The following is a 23940-nucleotide window of genomic DNA, read 5'->3' as shown; positions in this document are numbered from 1 at the left end:
TACAGCAGCAGACTTAACGGGGGTGTTTTATTATTGTTTTCATCATTAATTACTCTATCTAGTGCTTCATTTGACCGTTGTTGTTATAACTATCTGCCGTATGCTAGTTATAGTTCTGTTTAGCATAGGAAGGACCAGCGAGGCTAATTGATTCTCTATCTTTTTCACACTTCACTCTATTCTCTATATTCTGGGGTATATATGCATACTCTTCAGGCAGGACGTCCCGCAGCCTCAGGCATGCAGTTTATAACTAGTGGGGCAGCTAGCGGCGGGTGCCTGAATCCCATGGCGTCATTATCTAATGATTATTATTTTTGCCCGTACTGTAAGGCATTCATTAATTTACCCATACAGACACCGCCCAGCCCCGTGATTGAGCTATCGCACCTTCCTGGCTTAGTCGAAGCTAAGTTAGCTGTCACATTCCAGTCTGATTCCTGCCCGGTCTGTTTCTTATTACTCATCTTTCTATTGTTACTTATTTCTATTTCAACATTCGGAGTGCATAGCATAGCATAGCAGAACAGAACAAAACGCCGAGTCCGAGATCAGCCTACGATTTACGAACAGAGCGTCTTCGGACCTCCAGTGGGAGGGGGTTTGCTGAGCGGAGGAGAAGGACAACACACGATACACGATGGGCCTACAGGAAGAGGACAAGGAAGACGACAAGGCGCATGACTATATCTCTACAGCCAATCATAACTATAACAGTAGTGCTGCGCACATTCCACACCTATCCACATCCACATCCACATCCACATCTACGTCCACACTCGTTTCCGGGTCAAGGCCGAGGAATGTTACTTCTTCCTCTTCGACGGGAGGATTGCAGTGCTGCTGTGGCCGCTTGGATTGCGCATACCTCAAGCATAACAATGCGGCTTTGGGGGATTTGGAGAGTAATTTAGAGACTGCTGCGAGGTTGGGGCAGGTCAGCTATTTTTTTTTTATTCTTGCTGTTTTTATGTATATTCTCACATTCTTCTTGCACCTGTGCATTTTTGCTTCTTTTTGTATAGTCGGCGTGGAGTTGTTATTGTGTTCTTTCTTTCTCGTCTTTCTTCTCGATGAATAAATAGCTTGTGTGCTTGATGGAAAGCTGACATGTCGCTAACCTTCTCCCTCCAGGCGTTGCTGCAACGGCACGAGACCTACGTTGCCGACGCGGAAGCAGACCGCGCCCGAATGGTTCTTGAGATGGAACGCCTAGAGCGAGACAAACAAGAAATGCAGACTGCCAACGCGCGCATCGTAGAAGAAAACCGCAATCTACTCGAGCAGCTAGAGGGCCTCAATAATGCTGTCACCGCCTCAGACGACGAAATCAAAGCCCTGACTAACCGGCTCGAGCATACACAGCTCGAAATGAGGGAACTCGCTGCTTCGGCTGCGCGTGCCGCGGACCTGGAGCATCAGCTTAATGCCATGGAGGCCGAGCAGGTGGAGTTGCAGCAGCAGCTGATTATGACGCAGGAGGATGAAAAGTCGTCGGTGCAGAGGTGGAAAATGGCGGAAACCATGCTGCGCGATTTGCAGGATCAGTTGGATCAGCTGGAGCGTGATGCACGCGCCGAGAGGGAGGAGCATGTCCAAATCATCGAGCGTATGGAAAGGAGGAGGGCCGTGGAGCGGGAATTGGATGGTGCCGCTGGTCGTCTCAAGGGCGCTGCTGCTGCGTCGGCTATGGATCGTAATAACAATAACAACAACAATAATAATCGGAACGCAGGAAGAACAGCGCCGGTGGTGTCCAAGTTTGTTCGCGACATTTTGCAGGATAATGCCAATCTGCAAATGGGTATTGTGGAGTTGAGAGAGCTGCTGGAGAGCTCGAATCAGGAGGTTGAGAATCTGCGAGAGCAGATTTTGCATCATCACCAGCCGCTGAACGATAATAATGTGGAGGCCTCCCGGCTGGATCAAGAACTCAGCTCAAAGGAACAAAAAGAGCCTCGTCCTATTTCGCAGGAGATTCATTTCCATCACCATTACCACTCACCTTCCTCGTCAATCGGCTCGAAAAAGGAGAAACAGTCGATACGGCGTCCCAAGAAACGACGGCCATCACTCATGCCGTCTGGCGTACATACCCCCAGATCACCAATGCATCGCGCACAGCCTTCGTCTTCTTCTACATCTACCATCATGTCGCAAACATCAGTCTCAATTCCGCCTTCACAACAACAGCAACATCATCCACGCTATACGATTTATCCCTCTGGCGTCTCGTCCTTAGCAAGTTCCCCCATTTCAGCATACCAGCCATCGTCTATATTCGATGTTGTCGACCAGAGGAGCGAGATTTCGCGACCTTCCAGTCCTGAGAGCCCTGCCGCGCTGACCTCGCCCAAACGGCCGCTGCGGAAGAATCGTATATCTGATGCGTCTTCAACTCGGTCCTTCTCCATGCCAGCAGCTCCCGCCGGCGGCAGCTTGTCTTATGCATCGGACTTTGACCTGACTGATAACTATAATGACAAGTTCGAGGGGCTTGACGGTCGCGATGAAACTGGGGATGTTTTCCGAGATGATTACCAGGAGCAACCACAACATATACACTCGCCGTCGAAGAATAATAATATTGCCAGTGAGGAACTGTGGCTTCCGCCTGCTATACCCGAAGAGCAGGAGGAGACTGCATTTGACGTGAATAACACTGCGCAAGCAACAGAAATAGAGAATACCAAGCAATACACAGAAGAAGAAGAAGAAGACGCCCCAGGCCCATCCATCATGGAAAACACATTCGAACCGATACAGTTCAATTTACGAAAATCAGCATCTTACGAAAGTCTGCTTTCAGTGTCCGGAATGGATATCCACACCCTGCGCGACCGACCTTCACAGTTACTGGCGGGCTATCAATCGAGATATTTCTACCAACGCCCGCCGCAACGCATTACCGCTGCCGGCACTGAGCTATCGTCCACGCCGCCGGTCATATCGACTACTAATATTACAGCCGACAAGACATCTCTAGTCGCGACGGGTAGTCGTCAGACATCGTCACATTCATTGCTTGCTAGCGTTGCCGCCAAGAGTATTATTCAATCAGATACATCCGAAGGTGCAGCCGCCGCCCCCGTTCTTAACAAAAAGGCATCGGTAATCAGCCGCAAAGTCGGGGGATGGGTCATGGGGAAATGGGGCATTGCTCCTGTTTATTCCTCCTCGTCATCTTCTTCCACTGCGGACGTGCTTAACACAGACGCAGAAAGCATTATATCGGCAACAACCGACTCATCCACGCCAACTATTACTACTACTGTGTCGTCCGATCGAACGCACCGAGCACGGAAACACAAGGGTAATCATCAGTTAATGCGCGGCTTCGGCATTAATCAAAAGGGCCCCATTCCGGGCTTTGTCCCGTCTGTTTCGCTGCCAGCGGCGAATGTGGCCATTCATGTTGATGAGAATGGGTTGAATAGGGAGTTGCTGGATGAGAGTTTGAGGGAGTGACCGCATAAATATATTAACAAGAGACGGCCGTTATATATATATATATATATATTTTTTTTTTGCATGTTTCAATGATACCCCCATTCGTTCTTTATCTCCTGATTCAAGGAAATGCATATATTACCTAGGTACTAAAACACCAAGCCAACATGAAAACTACGTAGTAAATAAAAAAAATTAAATAACAACCTCCTTCTTAACATCCCTCTTCAACAAATCCACATCCCCCTCCACCTCGCTCTTCGACGGCATATTCCCCCTCCTCATCAACTCGGCCGACTTGGTCATAATCGGATCCATCCCCATCGTCGCAACCGCCACGACCGTCTCGCCCTTGCAGTAAAACGCGGCGAACTTGGCCTTCTCCGGCTCGCCCTTGAGTACCAACGCATCCCATCCAGCCACCGTACTACCGCAGTAACGCAACTGCTGGCCCAACGCGGACCAAAAGATAGGCACAAACGCTTTGTGGTGGCGCGTTTTCTTGCCGTTGACCGTGTTGACGATGGTCTGCGCTACGCCGCGTCCCGCGTTCTGCGCGACGTTCCAATGCTCAATGCGAACGGGTATACCTGCGCCGGCGTCCTTGCCGGCTGCTGCTGGTGCACCGGGCCCGTGGTACGGGTATGTCGCTATGTCGCCGATGGCGTATACGTCGTCTAGCCCCGTGAGTGTGCCGGGCTCGGCGCCAGCGGCTCCAGCGCCGGCGGGGATGACGGCGAAGTTTTCGTTGGTGCGTAGTGAGCCGTCCTTGAGTAGTTTGATGAGCGGGTTGTTCTGCAGGAAGTCTGTGGCTGGGCGCACGCCGATTCCCAAGACGACGACGTCGGCGGGCAGCACGACGCTACCGTCTCCGTCTTTGAGGTGGACGGCGCCAACTTTGGCGGCATCTGAAGATGAGGGAGTGGCCTTTTCGACGCTGGCATTCAGGTAGAACTTGATGCCTGCTTTCTCAAGGTTTGACTGGATTATTTTCCCGACTTGCTCGCCTAGCACGCGCTCGAGAGGTGCTTTCTCCATGCCTACGATGCTGACATCGTGGCCCTTGGAGGCGATTGCGTTGCCGATTTCGAGCCCGATAAACGAGCTGCCGATGATGACTACTTTTTTCTTTTTGTCCTCCTCGCCCTCGCCTAGCGCGGAGAGGATATTCTGCACGTCTGTGACGAACCGCAGCAAGAAGATATTACCCAAATCCTTGAACCCGTCTAGCGGCAATGTGCGCGGCACTCCGCCCGTGGCAAGCACGAGTCTTGTGTATGGGTACGTCTTTCCGGATTTCGTGGCCACGGATTTGGATGGGAAATCGACCGCGGTGACATCGTCGTGGACGATGTCGATGCCCGCATTTTCGTACCATGATGCTGGTCGAATCTCGAGCTTGGAGGCGTCTGGGATTAGGGCTTTGGAAAGCTTGGTGCGGTCGAGCGGAAGGTTGGGTTCACGAGTGAGCAGGGTTATGCTGCCTTGGAAGTTGAGTTCGCGCAGGGTTTGGACGAGGCCGAAGGAGCCGCTTCCACTGTTATATAGTTAGTAATTATTATTATCTCTTATGTATGTAGAGGGGGGAAGGGAGGGGCCTACCCTCCCACAACGACCACTTTCTCCGGGGTAGTGGCTACGCATTTGAGATTGGGATCTCGCTGTCCGGCCTTGATCGCGCTCTCATCGGCTTTGATGTACACGCCGCCTTCTTTCTCGTATACTTCGAATCTGTGCAGACGGTTAGGCGCCGGCGCATCTTCGATTTCGCCCGTAGCGACGGTGAAGCATGCTGGAGGAAGGAAGCAAAAAGAAAAAAAGTTAGAATGAGCAAGCAACAGAGAAAGGTGCTAGAAGAGACATTCTTACCTCCATGCCATGGACATGTTATGCGTCCATCCGGCGCAACAACGCCCAGTTTCAGAGGAGCGCCGTAATGGGTGCAGCGGGGGCTGATGGCATGGAAGGCGTCGTTGACTCGGACCACGAGCACTTTCCCGTCGGGGATGCCTTCGACTTCGGCCTCGACTTTTTCCAGGTGCGGAATGTCGTGCAGTGAAGTGAGGTCTTTGAGCTTGTATTCTGTGGCCATTGTGGATGACACCGCCGATGATGTTGAAAACGGGGCGGATAAGGATATGAGGTTATTCTTATTCTTATTATTATTGCGGGGTAGCCGAGGACGGACACGACAACACCTGCAGCTTGCTTTTCCCGAGAGACAGCACTGTGGTCTGCACTTGCAGCAGGCCGACGACGTAAGTGGTGATGAGGCAGAGTATGGTGGTGGTGGTGGTGGTGGTGATGAAGTAGAGAACGAGAGCGCGGAAGAAGAGGGGCGATGACGATATCCCTGATGGCTAACGTTATTGGGCAATGTCGCATATGCAGCTAGCACAGACTTGCGATATGCTCGCAGCATGATACTCTGGCACAGCAGCAGATAGGCAGACCTCTTCTCCAGTCTGGATTATCAAATGGCCGCGTAATTGTGATTGTGGTTGTGGTTGTAATTGCGGTTGTAGTTGTAGATGTATGATGGTGGTCAAGTCCCGGCCGAGTTACAACATGGCTTGGATATAAGTACGTAGCAATTCCGAGTCATGCCTTGTTTCCTGCGCACGTACATACAGCCAACCACCACCGTGTGCTGTTCAACTGCCAACTGACGACGTTGTTTCGCATGCAGTCATGGCTTGTATATGTGTGACGTCAGTCACCTGAGACAGCGCGCCAATGGGAGCCCGCTGTTTATTAATCCGTATATCCGAGACCATCTAACCCTAACCCCTGTGAATATTACCCTAAGACGCTGTTTTATTTTTACGTTTCTTTCTAAAAGTACTCCTCTATAGGTTATTAATGCCAGTAAGGGACTAATCTATGCAACAGTTGTAGGCTCGTAGATCGACGGACCCAAAAAGGCCGCAAGGCACCAAGGCAGCGATCGGATAACTCCACATGAAACTTCCCTCACCTTACAGGCATCATACAACAACAACAACAACAACAGAACATGGATCCTTGGCTGCGATGAGGCTACCACGCATCAACGTTGGCCATCGACCCTTTTCCACATGCCATTCACTCAGAAAACAGCACGATGCAACGGACCCGCGCTTTTCTAGCCTGGGTAAACTGATCGAGGACAAGTTTGCGCATATCCAGGAAGATTACCGTCAGTTTGTACCGTTTCGCTTTGCATCGTTTATAATCTATTGGATTAACCTGACGGGCAAGATATGTTGTAGAATGTCCCAAGAATACAATTGTTCTGGCCCATGGCCTCCTCGGCTTCAATGAAATCAGACTGGCCGGGTCGCTTTTCCCGCCGATCCAGTACTGGCATGGCATTGAGCATGCATTGTCCATGAAAGGGATCAAAGTGATTACTGCCACCGTGCCTCCGTATGGCTCGATTGAGAACAGAGCAAAGGCATTGGTCAGGCATATTGCTGCCGGAGCAAAGGGGCACGATGTTAACATTATTGCGTAAGTGAGTTTGGATTTACATTGGTTGATTTGTGGAGTGGCAGTGATTTCTAAATTGAGATTTATCTGTATAGACATAGTATGGTGAGTGTTTGCTATCAATATTGACTTATTTGAGATCTCATTAACACATGTCTGTAGGGGTAAGTCGGTACCTTGATGGCAGAGAGAAGTCTATCAATGCTAAGTGTCGTCAGAGGGCTTGATTCCCGGTATATGATTAGCAAGTTAAGACCATCCGAATTCAAAATTCGTTCTCTCACTTCCATTGCAACGCCGCATCGAGGTATGGCTGCACTTATCCTTTTTCATGAATTCGTGAGGACTGACATAAAACAGGGTCCGTGATTGCCGACTGCTTCATGAAACAAGTTGATGCCAGTGGTATGCATATGTCCAGCTCCTGTATCAAGTAACAGTCCTGATAGGTCTCTTTCCCAAAGTGTCGCGGGTACGCAGGTTGTCAAGATCATTCGACCGAATCCACTTCGATGCACAGGCATTCAGCCAATTGACGCGCCGATATCTTGAGGAAGAATTCAATCCCAATGTGCCAGATATTGAAGATGTTCGGTAAGTCAGTTATAATCTTTGCAACTTCAACCCGGTTAACCTCGTTCAAGGTACTTCTCTTACGGCGCAATGTTTCAACCGGGCCTGCTGAACATCTTCAGACCATTTCATCAACTCCTGGAAGAGGCCGAGGGCCCCAACGATGGTCTTGTCAGCGTTGCCAGCAGCAAGTGGGGCGGCGACTTGGGCTATAAAGGCACGCTTGTGGGTGTGAGCCATCTCGACTTGATCAACTGGACCAACCGTGTGCAGTGGTTGGTCGGTGAGTTGACAGGGAATAAAAGGAAGTGAGTTTTGGCCTATTTTCTTTCATTGCGCTGTGTCAATCTAACAGTAAACAGATTTAATGCCATTGCATTCTACTTGGATATTGCAGGTGAGTTGTGTCCTTGCGTAAGTAAGACTTGGCTGACATGGTAATAGACATGCTAGCGAAGGAGGGTTTATAGAAGGTAGCTTCTGTATATCATTATGTACATATACCATATCATCTTTTAACGTGCCTGCGAGTGCCCGGGTGAGTCTATATGATCTTATTGATTGAGTGTAATGCAAAATGCATGCTCTAGCTCAAGATACTCGGTTTCTGTTCCTTCCATATGGATCGTGGTTCAGATACCGACTGCTTCTTTTTCTTTTGTTTCAGTGTCGAACATCATTCACTACTCTAACGCTTTAGGTATACACGAGAACCATATGCTTAGCAGGAAGGAATTTGTAACCATTCTGACGAAGGATTAAAAAGATATTGCTAAATACAAGAGAAAACCTATGCATCCCCACGCCACCCGTATAAATTCAAAGATTCAAAGAGAAAATATCCACCCTGCAGATCAGGATCCCGGAGATATATAAGTTGTCAGCTTTTGTCAAAGCCCTTGGTACCGGCGCCGGTTTCTCAAAGGTGGTTTCACACATGCCATGGCGGCTCAACCCTCACCCACGAGAGTGACTTGCACAATATCGCTCCTGGCAAGGCTTGGAAGAAGCTACAAATGATAGAACTCATCTGCGAAAAGCCGTCCATGAGAGCCCACTAGAAGGTTGGCTTCTGATCTACCACATCGTCGCCATTTTTTATAAAGCCAGGAATGCTGGCCTTTGCTATGTTGGCTGCGTACCCACCCAGCAACCCAGCGCGAGATGCACAGAACTTGAAAGTTCTATTCAGATACACGTGAAGGGAACTAACTCTCGTGCCTTCGGTGTTATGCAGGCCCACTGTTATCATAAGCTCGGGGTCTGTTCGGTCTTTTGAGGACTTATGGGCTACGGAACCCCTGTGAGCATATTAGCATGATTTTATATTTGAAGCATATTCAGGATGGAGAATGGGTGGACGGATTTGAGCAAGGTTACATACTAAATTTTTGATTCAACAATTCGTGGCTCCTAACTTGGTAAAATGTTCTGAGGATCGAATTGACAGACAGCTTTTTCGATTGCATTGCATATTGAATCTATGACGGTAGACCACAATTCTCCATCGATGCCATTATCAGACACAAGCTTTTCAATAGGAGTGCCAGTTTGTCTAATAAGCGCCCTGGCAGATGTTTGGAAGGTCCTAGCGAAATTTTTCATGGTGGAAATTGAATGCCCCTAAGGTGAAAAGCACGGAATGGGTGTCTCTTAGGTTAGGGCGCAGTATTAATTGATGTAGTTGTGGGAGAAAGAAGGAATATCGCAGCCAGACAGAGCCAATGGCGTTGATATATCGTGCCCAAAACCTCGAAAAATATGCGCTGTCTTTCGTAGAAAGGGGAAAACAATTTGTCTCGCAGCCAGTCAATTGAGCATGACACCTGGACTTTGAAACATCGAAAAGAGCGCGTAGACACCTATCTACGCTATTCTTGACTTTCATCGTCGCTTGTTGGGTGTTTTTGCATGCTAGTATTGGCTAATCCAAGCAAGCGCCCCGGGACTGAAGTGCTAGTCTGGGTATGTGATATCTCTTCTACGAATGATATGTAACGCCTCTCATAGCTTTTAAAATAGTATTTTCACTGTTTTTAAAAGTAAATATAAATATAACTAGCCCAAAGGTGGGGCACCTACAATGTATAAAAATAGACACAAGTTGATATCACTCATTGTGACGGCGCAAGCAACAACAACTGCTTCAACGTTTCACGTTATTCCAACGATTCCTACCCTGAAGGCATTGAACTCGGTTCGGAAATGAATCGAGCTGCACCGTTTTCTCGGAGTGCATATATACCTTGTTTTCACCAGAGGCCGATCAAATGTCTGCTCTCGAATTGTTCTATTATTCGAGATTCACCATTGATTGTGCCGCGTCGTAGGGTGATGTCTTCGTTGCAATGGACATCTGCGCGCAGAACATTCCCAAACACAGGTTTCAAATTACTCGATAGCTCTGTACCAATTGAAGAAGAAACACTTCCGACATACATACCCGAAAAATATTACCCTGTTCAGCAGGGAGAGGTCTTTCATGAGCGGTATCAAGTTCTTGTCAAGTTAGGCTTTGGAACCACGTCAACGATATGGCTTAGCCGCGATTTACTGTAAGTATATAGTCCTTTATATCAGAACATTTGCTACTATTTCTGATGATAACGCTGTTCAATCAGGGAGTCTCGATATGTTGCTTTGAAAGTTTATGTCACGGGCAACAAACAAAACAACCATGAGGTGGAAATCTATGAGCATTTGAATTCCATACAAGCAAACCACCCAGGTCCAAGGCTTATTCGCAAGCTCTTCGACCATTTCTCGATAGAAGGCCCCCACGGTAGTCATACTTGTCTGGTCCATGAACTTCTCGGTACAAGTATACTGAACCTCATGAATTTTCTACCGGAGAGAAAAATGGCATTCAGAAACATGAAACGCTGCATTAGACAGCTACTCGTGGCTTTGGACTTTCTGCATCATGAGGTCAACATTATTCATACTGGTAATAGATACCTGTCCCTTCAGTGGAAAAGTTCAAAATGTTAACCTCGATCAAGATTTACAACTACGAAATCTACTACTTCCCGCACCAAATATAGAAAAATTGTCTCGATTTGAAGAACTCGAAGTCCAGACACCGTCGCCCAGAAAACTACTCAAAGATCGAACAATCTATGCATCTGTGGGCTATCTGCCAACTAAGGGGCTACCTCTTTCGAGTGACTTTGGAGAGGCTCGATTTGGTGATAGGGAGAACAGCGAGGATATCATGCCCACTGTTTATAGAGCACCGGAGGTTGTCTTGAAGGCGAACTGGGATCATGACGTTGATATATGGGGTGTTGCTATGCTTGTGAGTTGTTGGACTGTTCTCACCATGGGTAATATCTGTGGCTTGTGTTCTATGCACGCTAACTTATGTGACAATAATACAGGCTTGGGATCTTGTTTCTTCTCATATTTTATTTCACGGGCATCAATGAGGACGGTGTGTTCGATGACAGAGTCCATATGGCAGAAATGATTGCACTTCTTGGTCTCCCGCCACCTGAATTTCGGGAACGATGCAAATTAAGCTATGTATTTTGGGACGAGTCAGGTATGCTCTCTTTCCGTCTGTGTTTCCTATGCTATCCATTCACATACCTCTGACTACAAATTTTTACTAAACCGGTTTTATCTCCCCAGGAAACTGGAAGAATTTGGCGCCGATCCTTGATATAACGCTAGAAAAGCTAGCTGCGGATTTCGAAGAGGAGGAAAAGGAAGGATATTTGCAATGGATGCGGCTGGCCTTGCAATGGAATCCTGATGACAGGCCGATAGCGCAGGAGCTGCTATATGATGAGTGGATGATGGAAGGTCTTAATTCCCAGAGTCCTGAACAAGGCTCATGAGGGCGCTTTCAGCTCTGCTTGACTAGGCATGGACAGGGGTCATAAAAGGTCTTCATCTTCATTGTACTGCATAGGAATGTGCTGCTTATAGGCGTAGAGATGTACAGTAACAACTCCGTAGGGCTATGAACGAAGCTGAGCCACATCACCTCTAATCCTAAACAAGTTAAGCCCCAAAGCTCCGCCCCGCCGCAAACTCCGCACGAGCGTCAAGGAAATCGGGCCGGGTCAAACGTCATTTCAGCTTTCTTTCTTAACAATTAGTTGATGCAGTGCTCATTGACCTAGGCAACCCCGTTTAACGTCGACGTTCGTTCAATTCTTTCCTTATTTAATTTCTTCTTCTCTTGAGATTGTTTAAAAATACACTTCAATTCAGACAGTGGGCATTCGGTTTCAACGCATTCCTTTTCCGTTCTGTTGCTCCCAACAATGGCAGCAACCATCAAACTCGACAAACCTCACAGTCACTTCACAAACTTGGACAACATTACTGGCAGGGTAATATTGAGGCTGCATTCCGATACCGCTATTAGCACTATTCACGTAAAGCTCGAAGGGGAGAGTCGCACTCGACTCGCTAATCCGCGCAATGACCGGGAGAAGAGAAAGAATGAGATTGAAGTGCATAAAGTGAGCGCTTACCTATATGCTTTTATTTCGTATGTAACATTGCTAGGTACTAATTACTAAAAAACTTTTCTGCTTTAGATCTTGTATAAAGTAAAGTCTGTTTTCCCGAGCCCAGACATCGCCCAACATAGCTCTCCAAATGCCTCATTTACTCTCGCCCCTGGTGTTTATGAATACCCATTCCAGTTCAAGGTCAGATAGAGAAGGACCTTTTCCTTTGTCGGAGAAATATGCTGAGTGATATACCAAGTTTCCGTTCAATAATTCCTGCAGCAACCAAAATTCAATGTTGACAAATCTCAACATGGTCGGTTTACGTGTTGAGATGGCACGAGACACGTATAATCATGTCAAGAGGACGCTACCCCCTACATTAAGCACATTTCCTGGCGAGGCAGAGATCAAATATTATGTGAAAACGACGGTTGTGCGTCCGCAATTTTACAAGGAAAATATTCGTTCGGTGAGTGGCAGCTTATGCTTATGCATCCATCTGTATCTGAACAGAAAGAAAGAATATTAGTACTAATTAACCTTCATACAAACAGATTGCACCATTCAATTTCCTTCCTATAGAACCTCCTCGAACTGGAAACCCCAACGAAGAGACCTACGCCAGACGTCAACACGTATTTGCCAAACCACCTCCACCGTCAGTTCTAAAAAAGGGCGGCCTTTTCCGCAAGCAATCGTATGTAGCTGCCCCCAGCGCTGCTGTCGATCCAATACGGGTTTCGGTTGATGCAAGATTACCGAACCCCGCAATTCTTACATGCAACGAGCCGATCCCGTTACGGATTATAGTCACTAAGCAATCTCACACTTCTGAAGCGATCTATATGCAGCTACTCCAGATTGAGTTGGTTAGCTATACAAATATCAGAGCTCATGAACTTGTTCGAACAGAACCTCTTACGAACTTAATCTTTAGCCGCAGCAATATGAATATCCCCATCGGGCTAGGTACAGACCCCCTAGGAACAGAGTGGACAATCGACGCAAGCCTATGGAACAGACTCCCACTTCCGCCGGACGTTGCGCCTTCGTTCGAGACATGCAATATTTCTCGGAGCTATGAACTGGAAGTACGGGTTGGCTTGTCACATGGCTCTGCAGGTAGAATGATGGTAAGAAGTTAATCCCTTTGACAAAGGTTCATTAGACTAATCAGAACCGCCCACAGCCACAAGTCATTGTTGTCCCCTTGCGGTTGGCCGTGCAGGTATATTCTGGCATCCGTCCGCCGCCTGCTCTTCTGGAGGCCATGGGCGCCAATGGAAGAATGGGCAAACGGCCTCAAGGTCCCACAGCAACAAATCAAGAGAATCCTCCACCAAAGCCGCCACGACCATCTAACCAACCATATGAAATGGATAATAATGCTGCCGATAATGATGCGCCACCGAGCTACGAAGACGCAATGGCAGATATGCTTGGTCCGATAGATGGGCCCCGCGGGGATTATCAATCTACCACGCCCGCTATGGATCGGAGTCTTTCAGGGCCTCCAGGCCCCATTGGCGATACCAAGGCACCTATCATTGATTCCGAAGAAGAAGATGACCACGTTAACAACGGCAACAACAACAGCAGCATTACACGCTCCTTCTCTCGGGATTCGTCCGAGTCTGTCGATATGCTCCCTCAATCACCACGGTTACGCCCAACATCATACGCGGACAGCGTTTTTGAAGAGGCTGCATCATCCTCAGCAAAGGGATCTCATAAACCCGGCGAACAAAGCCAGACCAATCACAGCACTACCGATAATATACAGGTGGAGCAACAGACACTATCACAAGCACCTCCTCCTCGTCGCGCATTCAGCACAGGGGTGCCGAATCGACGACCTGTGCCAAACTCGGGTCAATCACGAGGAAACCCATCATAATTATATCAACTCTCTAATCAGCCCTAACATTAATAAATACATATTATACCCCTCTTCGTTTCTCTTCAGTGTCGATAGTTAGACGCACTAGCATTATATGGAGTTTCATTTTATTGTTTGTTTGCGAAAAGTGCAGCGCATAAGGTTCACTCTACATAATTTTCATGTAAGTAAATATGATATGCAATAAAATGTCTACACGTATATAGAATTCACCATATCTATCCTCTTAAAATCAGTAGATGTCTCTGTTTGTATTGTTTGCCCCAAGTCTCGAGAGTGTGGCTGCCCCACCTGCCGTAGATTAAGCCGTCCAATCAGCAAGTTCGGTGATCGCGGCCTTAGAAACATGGAGTTAACTTACTAACTAAACCTAGTTGAGAATTGCTAAATTGGGCGTCGCGCGTCGCGCCGAACTCCTCAACCTCCAGTCAGTCGGCCAGTCAGTTTTCCTGCAGCGAAACGGTCGTCGAAGGCACTACCTTCATCCAGGCATAGCAGCGATTATATTGCTCACCAAATCTTCGATTCAGAGAGATAGGGAAAGGGGCTTTCGGTGCCATATGCGAAGAATGATTGTCGAAATCAACAGCGTATTTTTTCATTGCTTCAATCGAATCTAGCCAAATTCTTTACCCAACAAAAAAGAGGGCAAATTAGGACGAAGAGGAAAGTCTCTAGTACCTCTGTACATGTCTTATTAAACTTTTTCTTCTTTGAGGATCTTTTCGATTTCTTTGTTCCTCGATCATGCGTCTGCGACTTACTATTATCCGCCATGGTCTTCCCGCGACGAGGATTCTCTGGACTGTCGCTTCCTCGGCCGCTACCACTACTACGACTGCTCGTGGCGTCCCTGCGTCGGCTGTAGCTTCGACTCGTGTGCCGAATGTCGCATATGGAGATGAAGGATGCACTATTGCGCAGTTGTTGGAGGATGTGAACGAGGTTGTCCCGCTCGAAACAGCTATCAGTGGTGGTGCCAGTACGCTGGGGGAGAGTGATGAACTTGGCGGTCAGTGGGGCTTGGAGGATTATGTTGTGGAAGTTGATGGGTTTGAATGTCTGCATTTTATGCATGTGGATGGTCTGTTGAGGGATGGGGATGAGGTTGTGTGAGTATCCCCCGCTTTACTTGCGCAATACGGGAGTTACATATTTACTGATTATTTATTTTTCTTTGGGTTCTTATAGGATTCGCTCATTAGGTCTGGGGGATCTTCGCGCGAGACGGCTTTCAGGTCGTCTTCAGGTTTCGACGGATGGTAGACGGTTGATTGATGGTGTCCCGTTTGGTAGACATTTCTTGCAGAGGTCCTATTCGTCTAGGCCTCCCATCAGGATTCCACCGCGGAAACGGAGAAAGACGATGGTTTCTTCGGGTTGGACTGGTAATCTCCAGAACGAAGAGGCTGGCAGTGACATCTTCCAGAGAACCGCTTCTGCGCCGTATGATAAGCAGGTGGCGTTATATGATGAGGAGGCTTCAGTATTACCTTCTGAACAAGGAACAGTCATTAGACACCCTCTAAATCTCTTTGAGGATGCGGGCGATTCCGAGAGCGACATGGATTACTCGGAAGGCGCGGCGGAGGACTTGGCTGAAGAACTGGAACAGTTGAGGGACGAAGCAGAAGATGCCGTCTCCACTGGAAATATTACGACGCATGAATCAGGTCGTAAGTCGCGAATTGCACATCGTGATCCGCTGCCAACTAGCAGCCCAGCACGTCCGTCACTTGTCTCTACACCTCGTACAGCCATCGGTAGAGGCACCGAAATAGAAGCAACGCCAAAGTCGTCTAAGAGTGTTCGATTCGAGGCTGACAAACATATTCCCTCAAGTCAAGTGTCAGAGCATGAGGATGCGCTTGATTCAGATGAACAGTCAACGTCTGACTCTGAGTCCGCAGTTTCAAGTAGCGACGATGACAGCAGTGAAACTTCGAGCGACGAAGACCTCGTAAGTCATGAGTCTGAGTCTAAATTTGAACTTGAGTCAGTGTCAGATGGTGAGACCAGCGACGACGACTCTTCGACGTCCGAGGAAGAAGAATCCGAGTCCGAGCCTGAAGTTCGAAAAATCAAAAAACCCATCGACGTATTCACGCCTCCAGGCCAGGGATCCTCAAAGACCCGAAATAGCAATCGCCGAAAGAAGCTCCGACTTCGACTTCAGAAGCTAAAAAGCCTAGGCGAACTTCCACCAGAAGCCGACTTTGATGATTTGAGAACGTGGGAGGCGAAGCATGGCAAACGACCACTTACAGAAGTAAAAGATCTTGAAGATTTGCGCGAGTCCAGAGTCAAGGAGCAGACGGAAATTGAAGCCAAGAGACAGCTATTACTTCGAGTTATCGCATCTGGTGGTATTGATGTCGACGGTTGTTCTGAGAAGGAGAACATTCCACCTCGATACACAAATGGGAAACAGACTGAAAACGAAGTCTTGAAGAGTGTGGGGGATGTCGAGACAGCCCCGACATTTTCCAAAGTTTCGACAGAGGAATCGGCAGTTGAAACAAAGGCAGCCGATGCAGATGAAACTGCAAGTCCCAGTGGGATCAAAAGACGAAAACTCGATGTTTCAAGCACGAAACGCCTGCTGTTTGGTTCATTGGGTGTCCGGACGCCTAAATCTAAGAAGGATGAAGAGGCTCTTCGTATTAAGCTAGAAGGCTCTCGAAACAAGTATCTGACGAAAGCTGCAGAAACTACTGCTGCTGACACTACTGAGACTGCGGTCGAGGATGAAATTGAGGATGAGAACTGGGAAAAGAAGATCATCCTGAGTGCGACAGAATGTATCTTTAATGACATCAAACTTGCAACCCCTCCATTTCCTTTCTACCAACGGTGGGATCCTGATGCGAGCTATGAGATTCGTCAGCGGAGAAAAAACAATAAAAGAAACAAGAAGCGAAAGCAACGTGACTGGCAGGATGAGGCCGAGACAGGCTGGTACGATGGTGTCACGGAGGATGCTGATGAGGGCGGTATCACGTTGAACTACGAAGATGCACCTTCAGCCGCACAGAATGAAATGCAGGAAAGCACCGTTAATGCAGACGAAGCAGAAGATTTACCTACAATTTCCGGCGATCCTGAGTCGCTGCCTTCTTTAACTGAGGACGAAGCAACGACCGGTGCCATCATAGCTTTCAAGCAACTGGATATGTCCAAGGCTACCAATTGGCAGCCACAGGTGTCCGAATATAGAGTCGCCAAAGTGATCGAAGTTCTTGACAACGGCAGTTTAAACGTTACCCTCGCGAAACGTGATCGAGAAACCCAGCAGGCGGTAGCGGTAGATGAGAACGGCGTTCGCACGTATTCCGGATTCGAGATGCCCGAACACGAAGACGAAGGAGTCGAGGATGACAACGGCTTTCGCAATCTGTCATTCCAAGACTTGCTGGAGCCGAAATTGCTGCGATCAACGAGTCCTCAGGAGAAGCAGGGAGAGCTGGTAAATGGCAATCATGATGAATCGAGCCTGTCAGTTGCATGATTTTCATTTTTCTTCTTTCCTGCCATTCCATGTCTAGATCGTGCTCTGCTATTGCAGAACTTGCCTGTTATTTCTCTCTCTAACACCACAGACCATATTCATGTATCTCAAATGCTCTGCTATCCATAATACTCACAAATCGCATGCTTTTTTAGTAGAGATAACAACCTCCCTCCTTCTCTTCCTCTTCCTGTTTCTGCTAGAGGCAATGATGCAGAAGAGTCCGTAGAAGCCGATGCCGATTCATTACCCGTAGCAGCAGCAGCAACAGCGACAGTTTCTTCAGAAACACGACTCGATATCTCCCACATGATTCGTGCACCTAGACGCGATTCAGAGAACGCGGGAAGCCAGGATTTGGGTTCATCCTCAAATTCGTCGTCGTCAGAAGACGAGTACGAGTTCTCGTCAAGTCCTCCTGAACCAGGTGTTGAAATGCAGCATGGCTCTGCTCACAATGACACGGCTAAGGAGAGAGACGCAATGAACTTAGACGAGAGAAACGGCAGCATGGAAGACTCTGGGTCCCAATTGAACATTGATGATGGCGGTGATATTGACATGGGTGGCGGCGATGACCTTCATGATAACGCTAGTACTCATGACGATGGCGACAGCGACGGCGACAGCTCGGATGACGGCATCTCCCTACCTTGGAAAAACGGAGAGTTATCGATGAGCACTGATGAAAGTGGTCTCATTGAGACTGGCTCCGTAGAAGGACATGCGGCTTCTTCGCATAACGGAAACTCGACTGCGGCAGTGGATGGTGCTCTTGAGAACACCACGCCAGTCCCTCGAGAGTCGACTAAGAATGAAGCAGGCCCGGCTCAAGACGTCGAATCACAAAAGGAGGAGGGAAAAGGGAAAGGGAAAGGGAAAGAAAAAGAACAAGCAGAGGACACATCCTTGAGCACCACACTTCGCGATGGCGAGTCTCACCTTCAAGACTCTTTCATCACCGCTTCAGCTGAGAATGAGACTCAGAGTGTTTTATCTGATTATTCAGATGCAATCTCTACCGTTCCCAATCCATTCTACGAGCGGGATAGAATCGCGATGCAAGCGGAAGAGCGAAACGCGGATGAAAGACCTAGAGACATCAATCAAGGGGATGGTCCTTCATCACTCCCTATGCACAACTCAGCAAGGAACAAGCCCGCTGAATCCGTGTCACGGCACACACAATCAATAGAAAACGGCCAAATTGACGACTTCAACCCCGGCTGGCTTGATCAGGGAGACGACCATAACGTCAACGATAACGCCAACGATTCTTCCGATCCCGAATTCCCGAGTATCGAAGTGCTATGGGCATCTACCGCGCCATCTCGAGAGCCATTCCCGCCTATAAAGACAGAAGGGGACAAGCCATCTGTGTCTGGCGGTGATAAAAATAATCACAAAACATCTTCCCTACCGCCGAGTCAGTCAGTTGCTGGTAGAAGCAGTTCACCTCCTTTCGAGCCTGTAACTACTACTAGTACAAACAACAAGTCACCAGCGACAGCGAAGAAGCGGTCCCGTCTTATCGCGTTTAGTTATAAGAAAGGGCAACACCAGGGAGAAAATGAACAAAGAAGACGGAAATCCAGTTCTTCTATTCCTTCTCTTGAAGTCGGATCCGAGCAAAGACCGAGCAGCAGCAATAACCAGAACTACGAGTCTCATTTTCCAGAACATGAAGATGACAATCACTTAGAGCAACAACTAGAAGAAGAAGAAGAAGAAGAGGAAGAGGAGGATGACCAACCCAGAAACAACCCAACGCCCGTGATGATTGATCTAACCTTGTCTAGCCCCCTGGTCTCTCCCGTCGACACAGGAAGTGACGAAGACTTTGCAAGGTCGCAGGGCCTCCCCAGGGGACCGGGCTGGGTGAGGAAGAATGTTCCTTCTACGCAACGTCAGACACGTTCGTCGACTGGTGGAGGGATCTTGTTGAGTTCGAGTCCGCCGCGGCCTCTGCAAAGGAGGAGAAGGGGGAGGCAGACTCGTTGATCGTATTATTTTCTTTGTGCTTTTATGATACCGAACCCTGTAATGCCTATAGTCATTTTAATGCCTAAACAACAGAGCATTAACCCTAACGTTGGAAGGAATGCCCGCTGGCTTATCGATTGAGGAATACGCCAGATGGAGTATCATAGACGAGTCGTGTCTAGACCAAGTGCCAGGATACTGTTGGTTTACCATACATAGCTTTCCAAGTGCAATTACCTCAACTAATGGACACTTCGTATACTAGGGCGATGTGAGATTGTCTCCAGGGTCTTGGAATCCAATGAAGACTGGCAGATAGAGATCGATAAAGTATTTACAGTCGTGCAAAAAAATTTTTTTTTTTTTTTTGATATCAGGCTCACGAAGGGATGTGCAGCGCACGTCCATGTCGCGAAATCGATGCTAGATTTGACATAGGAGAACTGCAGAGAATGGCCAAGGCAATCATCTACTATGAAGAGCCCTTCACAGCCATTATGCCCCCCCCCCCCCCGTGCGCAAGGATAATGATTATGCCAAACCCAACGTGAAGCAAAACCCTTCATTGAATAGAAAGTGGGATGCGGTGACACAGGCGTCATGGGCTCCGATATTTACATATATCGACAAAATCAAGATGATCAGAGCCATTCCAGTTGACTGCTTCCCAGGGCGCGCGCTTGCCTGGAATTTTGGTCCTGTGTTAGACAACTGTGGTACAATTGAGTTCCGGCGCCCCCCAGGTGTCGATACATCTGCTCCTCGGGTTTGCAGCCCATGCTTTGTGGCAGCAGGATTGGGCCAGCCTGGCACAGACAAAAACGCACCCCAACGTCCCATATCTGCATACATGCATTGAGAATGGCTTGAAACTTCTTGGACGCACTTACTTTGGATTGAGAATATTTGCAGCAAGTACCAAAGTAGGGGGCTTGAAAGAAAAACTGACATCATTTCTTGAGGGAAACATAGCCATATCGAAACTAGCACGCATAAACATTGGTCTCTCGCAATTATTTACTAGGTCTTGCAATGATCTATTCATCTGCCTGTGCTGCTCCAATTTCCAAGATTCGTATGTGTCTGATATATAGCATGACCGAGACGAGCCCATTGCTAGTTTGGCCATTATCTTGTGTAATATGTCTTTTGAATATCATGGGGACGTCAATTGAGCTCGTCTTTGCGTGCTCTTCCCATGCAGAAGAGGTTGTCTCGTCAACGTAGTGAAGCGGTAAGTCAAATGCTGGTGGTATATAATAGCTTCACACAAAGTAGAATAACAGAAGGTCAGCACTGGACGGGTCTTATTTTCAACTAACTATGCTGGTTTCAGCTAAATATGAACTCCTTAAGTTCCTGGTAGGCTTTCTCAAGGTCATCATTGACGATAACCTTGTCATGAACACCGGTGTCTGCATATTCAATCTCAGCCTTTGCCTGAGTTAACCTCTTTTGAATATCCTCGTCCTTTTCAGTGCCGCGTCCTCTTAGTCGTTTCTCGAGGGCCTCAAAAGTGGGTGGTTTGATAAAGATGTAGCGAGCCTCGATGCTAGGGTTTGCCTGGATCTGCTTAACGCCGTACATTTCGATATCCAGCACTACAACGAGTCCCTTGGCTGTTTGGTCGGCAATCGTTTTCTTGCTCGTTCCATACCGGTTCCCACTGAATGTTGCATGTTCAACAAAGCCGCCCTCCGCGACGAGATTGGCGAATGTCTCGTGGTCCACGAAAAAGTAATTTACGCCATCGACTTCGCCGGCTCGTGGCGCGCGCGTGGTATGGGATACCGTGAATGCGAATGTATTAGGGTGATCGTCAAAAAGTTTTTGAATTAAGGTGCCTTTGCCGACGCCCGACGGTCCAGAGATGACGATGAGTCTGCCATCTTTCTTGAGAGGTGCTGCTGAGGCTGACAATTAGATCGTGACAAAAATCTTCCAAGTTGAAGAAATGTTGAGACTTACTGGATGCCATTATGTTGACGCGACCAAGATCTGAGAGAGAAGATGAGGCTGTATGAAAATATCTGGTTGCGAATGAAGGTGAAAATTGGCGGGCAGTTGTTATGTGGGGGACGACTATCTTAGTCCCGCCGACCAAGCCTTGCTTCCACGATGACTTGCTCCTGAAAGCTGCGCAAGATGGAATGTGATAGGAGGAAACTAAAGAAGCAGGAAGGCGAGGGTGAAGCATTGAGGCGCAAGACAACGGATTAGTCGACGGCCCTGACGTTGTTATATGTACTGAGACTCTTGAGAGATGGTTCGGCGGAGCTTAGCCGATAAGGGCCCGTTACAGTGCTGAACATGCTCATACAACATCTCAACCATACGATTCGAATGTCCGCTATTATACCGATTTTGTTTTCTCCATAGACTTGTCAAGCCCTAGATTGCATTATTGGAAACGTTGGCATATAATTAGACCGGATTGTGTTCCAATCTTATCTCATGCATTCAACCACGTATACCAAAAGAACCACCGTGGGATTCAATGAAATAGAATATCTAATGAAGAAGAAAACAGAAGAGGATATGTCGTAATGTTTGTTATATTCAAGCAGCAATCTTCTCAGGCACTTCCGGCTTCACATCAACAACAGCATTGATCAAGTCCTTTATAACCTTATCGCCCGACTTCTTTCCAGCGGTCTTAATGTCTTCAAGCTGGGATTCCGCTTCCTTGTTGGCTTCCTCTTCGGCGATTTTGTTTCCGCTTGAATGCTGTGATTAGTGTACGTTGTCAGTTCTGTTCTCTGTCCCTGCCGATAATCTTCGAGAGAAGAGATAACAGTGCATACCTCGGCCTCGAATTTCTTAAATTCCTCCTCCTTTTGTTTCCTGTATTCGTCGATCTCGCGTTGTGCTTCCGTTCGTGCTTCCTTTACTCGCTTTGTACGATCTGATAAGGGGTTAGTTTTCCGAAGTCGAACGTTGAACAGATGTCGCAATTATGTGGGTGATCTGATAGTCGGCGGCGGGTAACGGTCACAACGTACATTCTCTGGCTACTCTGTGTCAGGCAATAGCTTTGCTTGAAACAAACGGCGGAACAATGCGACTCACCTTGTTGAACAATCTTCTGAGCTTCGCGCTCAGCCTGTCATAACAATCCTTGTTAGAATGCCCTGAGAAACAAACGAAAATAAAACCGTTCCTCGCATTTGAGCCATCAAACGAACAATAGATGCGTTGTTCAACTTACATCCAGAAGTGTCTGGATTCCCGTGGAGTTTTGGGCCGACTGCATGCATAATGATGTTAGAGAAGGCGCATCGCACATGAATAATATTTGTAGACAAAAGGTAACATATCACACACCATGCTGGTATTGTGGTGCGAGATCGAGGTATTTACTGGAGGTGCAACAACAATGTCATGGGTGAATCGACATGTGAAGCGGAGTAGACGTTGAGGGAGAGCTTGTCCGCAGCTATGAATGTGGGTCTGTATTTTGCCTGTCTTGACCGCCCGTATGCAATTTATCTTCAAGGTCCGATAACATGCATGGTCCGATGGAATTTGCTTTTTTCACCTTGCAATAAAGTCCTAAATCATGTCTCGCGCCTCGAAAGTGACGTTAGCGGCTACAACGCTTGCAACAGCCGGCATGATATACTTTGTGCATTGGTCGCAAGAGTCAGACAAAGCGGTACCTTTCCCTCTCCTTCACAACTGACACCGTCAATTCTGGAAGCTAACTTGATATTTTCATGATTTTTAGGCAATGCATGCCGGAGTCGAAAGAGACGAGGAAAGACAACGCATCAAGCGCGAGAGACAGGCCGACTTCGAGCTGCAAAGACGTCTCGAGGCGGAATATCGCAAAATCCAGCATGTCCCCGAAGGGCAACAGAGGGACGATAACAATCGCAGCTTAGGGCAGGGGAGTTGATCTGGGGGCATTTTGAGCTCTGTTTGCTTTTTGAATTGCATTGTGATTATATATCTGAGCGGGATTTCTTCTTTCTTCTGAATACCTGGATTTGGATTCAAGGTAAGGGACACTTGAGGACACTTCACGTTGTTTTTTTGATTATATTTGCTGAATTTTGCAGACCTATCTCTGTCATTATAAACTTGTATATTAGCCTCGAAACATACATTGCCATTCCTTATTGTATAGTATCTACCACCTTCGAGGACATTCTTACGCCCGGAATGAAACCGACGACATTGACATGAAATTCAGTCACAGGTTTTCTTCTGCAGGCAGACAACTCGTACGCTCCAACCAACGAAGAACTCACTATATTGTCAAATATTGGGCAGGGAAATCGTGATTCACATGAATCAATAGATTCAATCAAGTCTAGGTTTCAGACTACTCGTATAGCAATCAACCCATACTGCTTTGTTCTTACTCCAAGAATAGTGTGACAATATACTCTTCAACTCGGAGCATGAGCCCTATAGTTTGTGCATGTTCAGCATTTCCGCTGGTTGTGCAGTCTAACTCGGTCTAGCTATTTGGGTGCTCTTTATGCGACACAACACAGTGACTAACAGTGCTCTAAAAAGCAACCCAAGGGGATTTATATTACTGCTCTCTTATCCTAGGGGTAGGTTCATTTTCCTCTCAT

General features: G+C 47.7%; 8 protein-coding genes across 8 annotated transcripts; 5 read left to right on the top strand and 3 right to left on the bottom strand.

The window, feature by feature from the left end:
- Positions 1 to 640: 640 nt before the first annotated feature.
- UA08_06200 (hypothetical protein) lies at positions 641 to 3468 on the top strand (the record flags this gene model as incomplete). The annotated part of the gene is made up of 2 exons (XM_020268497.1): positions 641 to 937; positions 1135 to 3468. The coding sequence occupies 2 exons, from the start codon at positions 641 to 643 to the stop codon at positions 3466 to 3468; spliced, it is 2631 nt and encodes an 876-aa protein (XP_020118509.1).
- A 177-nt stretch (positions 3469 to 3645) lies between these two features.
- On the bottom strand, positions 3646 to 5542 carry UA08_06199 (hypothetical protein; the record flags this gene model as incomplete). Its single annotated transcript, XM_020268496.1, has 3 exons — positions 3646 to 4987; positions 5053 to 5242; positions 5320 to 5542. 3 exons carry the CDS (start codon positions 5540 to 5542, stop codon positions 3646 to 3648), a joined length of 1755 nt encoding a protein of 584 aa, XP_020118510.1.
- An 869-nt stretch (positions 5543 to 6411) lies between these two features.
- Positions 6412 to 7947, top strand: UA08_06198 (hypothetical protein; the record flags this gene model as incomplete). The annotated part of the gene is made up of 8 exons (XM_020268495.1): positions 6412 to 6628; positions 6702 to 6942; positions 7084 to 7085; positions 7282 to 7326; positions 7362 to 7515; positions 7566 to 7802; positions 7857 to 7908; positions 7939 to 7947. 8 exons carry the CDS (start codon positions 6412 to 6414, stop codon positions 7945 to 7947), a joined length of 957 nt encoding a protein of 318 aa, XP_020118508.1.
- A 1881-nt stretch (positions 7948 to 9828) lies between these two features.
- UA08_06197 (hypothetical protein) lies at positions 9829 to 10922 on the top strand (the record flags this gene model as incomplete). Its single annotated transcript, XM_020268494.1, has 4 exons — positions 9829 to 10049; positions 10116 to 10276; positions 10449 to 10792; positions 10875 to 10922. The coding sequence occupies 4 exons, from the start codon at positions 9829 to 9831 to the stop codon at positions 10920 to 10922; spliced, it is 774 nt and encodes a 257-aa protein (XP_020118624.1).
- Positions 10923 to 11768: 846 nt separating this feature from the next.
- On the top strand, positions 11769 to 13860 carry UA08_06196 (hypothetical protein; the record flags this gene model as incomplete). Its single annotated transcript, XM_020268493.1, has 5 exons — positions 11769 to 11969; positions 12048 to 12161; positions 12220 to 12432; positions 12518 to 13096; positions 13132 to 13860. The coding sequence occupies 5 exons, from the start codon at positions 11769 to 11771 to the stop codon at positions 13858 to 13860; spliced, it is 1836 nt and encodes a 611-aa protein (XP_020118863.1).
- Positions 13861 to 14610: 750 nt separating this feature from the next.
- Positions 14611 to 19372, top strand: UA08_06195 (hypothetical protein; the record flags this gene model as incomplete). Its single annotated transcript, XM_020268492.1, has 3 exons — positions 14611 to 14975; positions 15055 to 17358; positions 17527 to 19372. The coding sequence occupies 3 exons, from the start codon at positions 14611 to 14613 to the stop codon at positions 19370 to 19372; spliced, it is 4515 nt and encodes a 1504-aa protein (XP_020118773.1).
- Positions 19373 to 20686: 1314 nt separating this feature from the next.
- UA08_06194 (Guanylate kinase) lies at positions 20687 to 21332 on the bottom strand (the record flags this gene model as incomplete). Its single annotated transcript, XM_020268491.1, has 2 exons — positions 20687 to 21267; positions 21323 to 21332. 2 exons carry the CDS (start codon positions 21330 to 21332, stop codon positions 20687 to 20689), a joined length of 591 nt encoding a protein of 196 aa, XP_020118862.1.
- Positions 21333 to 21913: 581 nt separating this feature from the next.
- UA08_06193 (V-type proton ATPase subunit G) lies at positions 21914 to 22681 on the bottom strand (the record flags this gene model as incomplete). The annotated part of the gene is made up of 6 exons (XM_020268490.1): positions 21914 to 22081; positions 22159 to 22259; positions 22357 to 22365; positions 22424 to 22457; positions 22563 to 22601; positions 22679 to 22681. The coding sequence occupies 6 exons, from the start codon at positions 22679 to 22681 to the stop codon at positions 21914 to 21916; spliced, it is 354 nt and encodes a 117-aa protein (XP_020118861.1).
- Between the last annotated feature and the right edge of the window lie 1259 nt (positions 22682 to 23940).

This window comes from Talaromyces atroroseus, assembly GCF_001907595.1.
Source record: "Talaromyces atroroseus strain IBT 11181 chromosome Unknown scaffold_8, whole genome shotgun sequence".
Lineage (NCBI taxonomy): Eukaryota > Fungi > Ascomycota > Eurotiomycetes > Eurotiales > Trichocomaceae > Talaromyces > Talaromyces atroroseus.
This window is presented reverse-complemented; position numbering and strand designations above follow the sequence as displayed.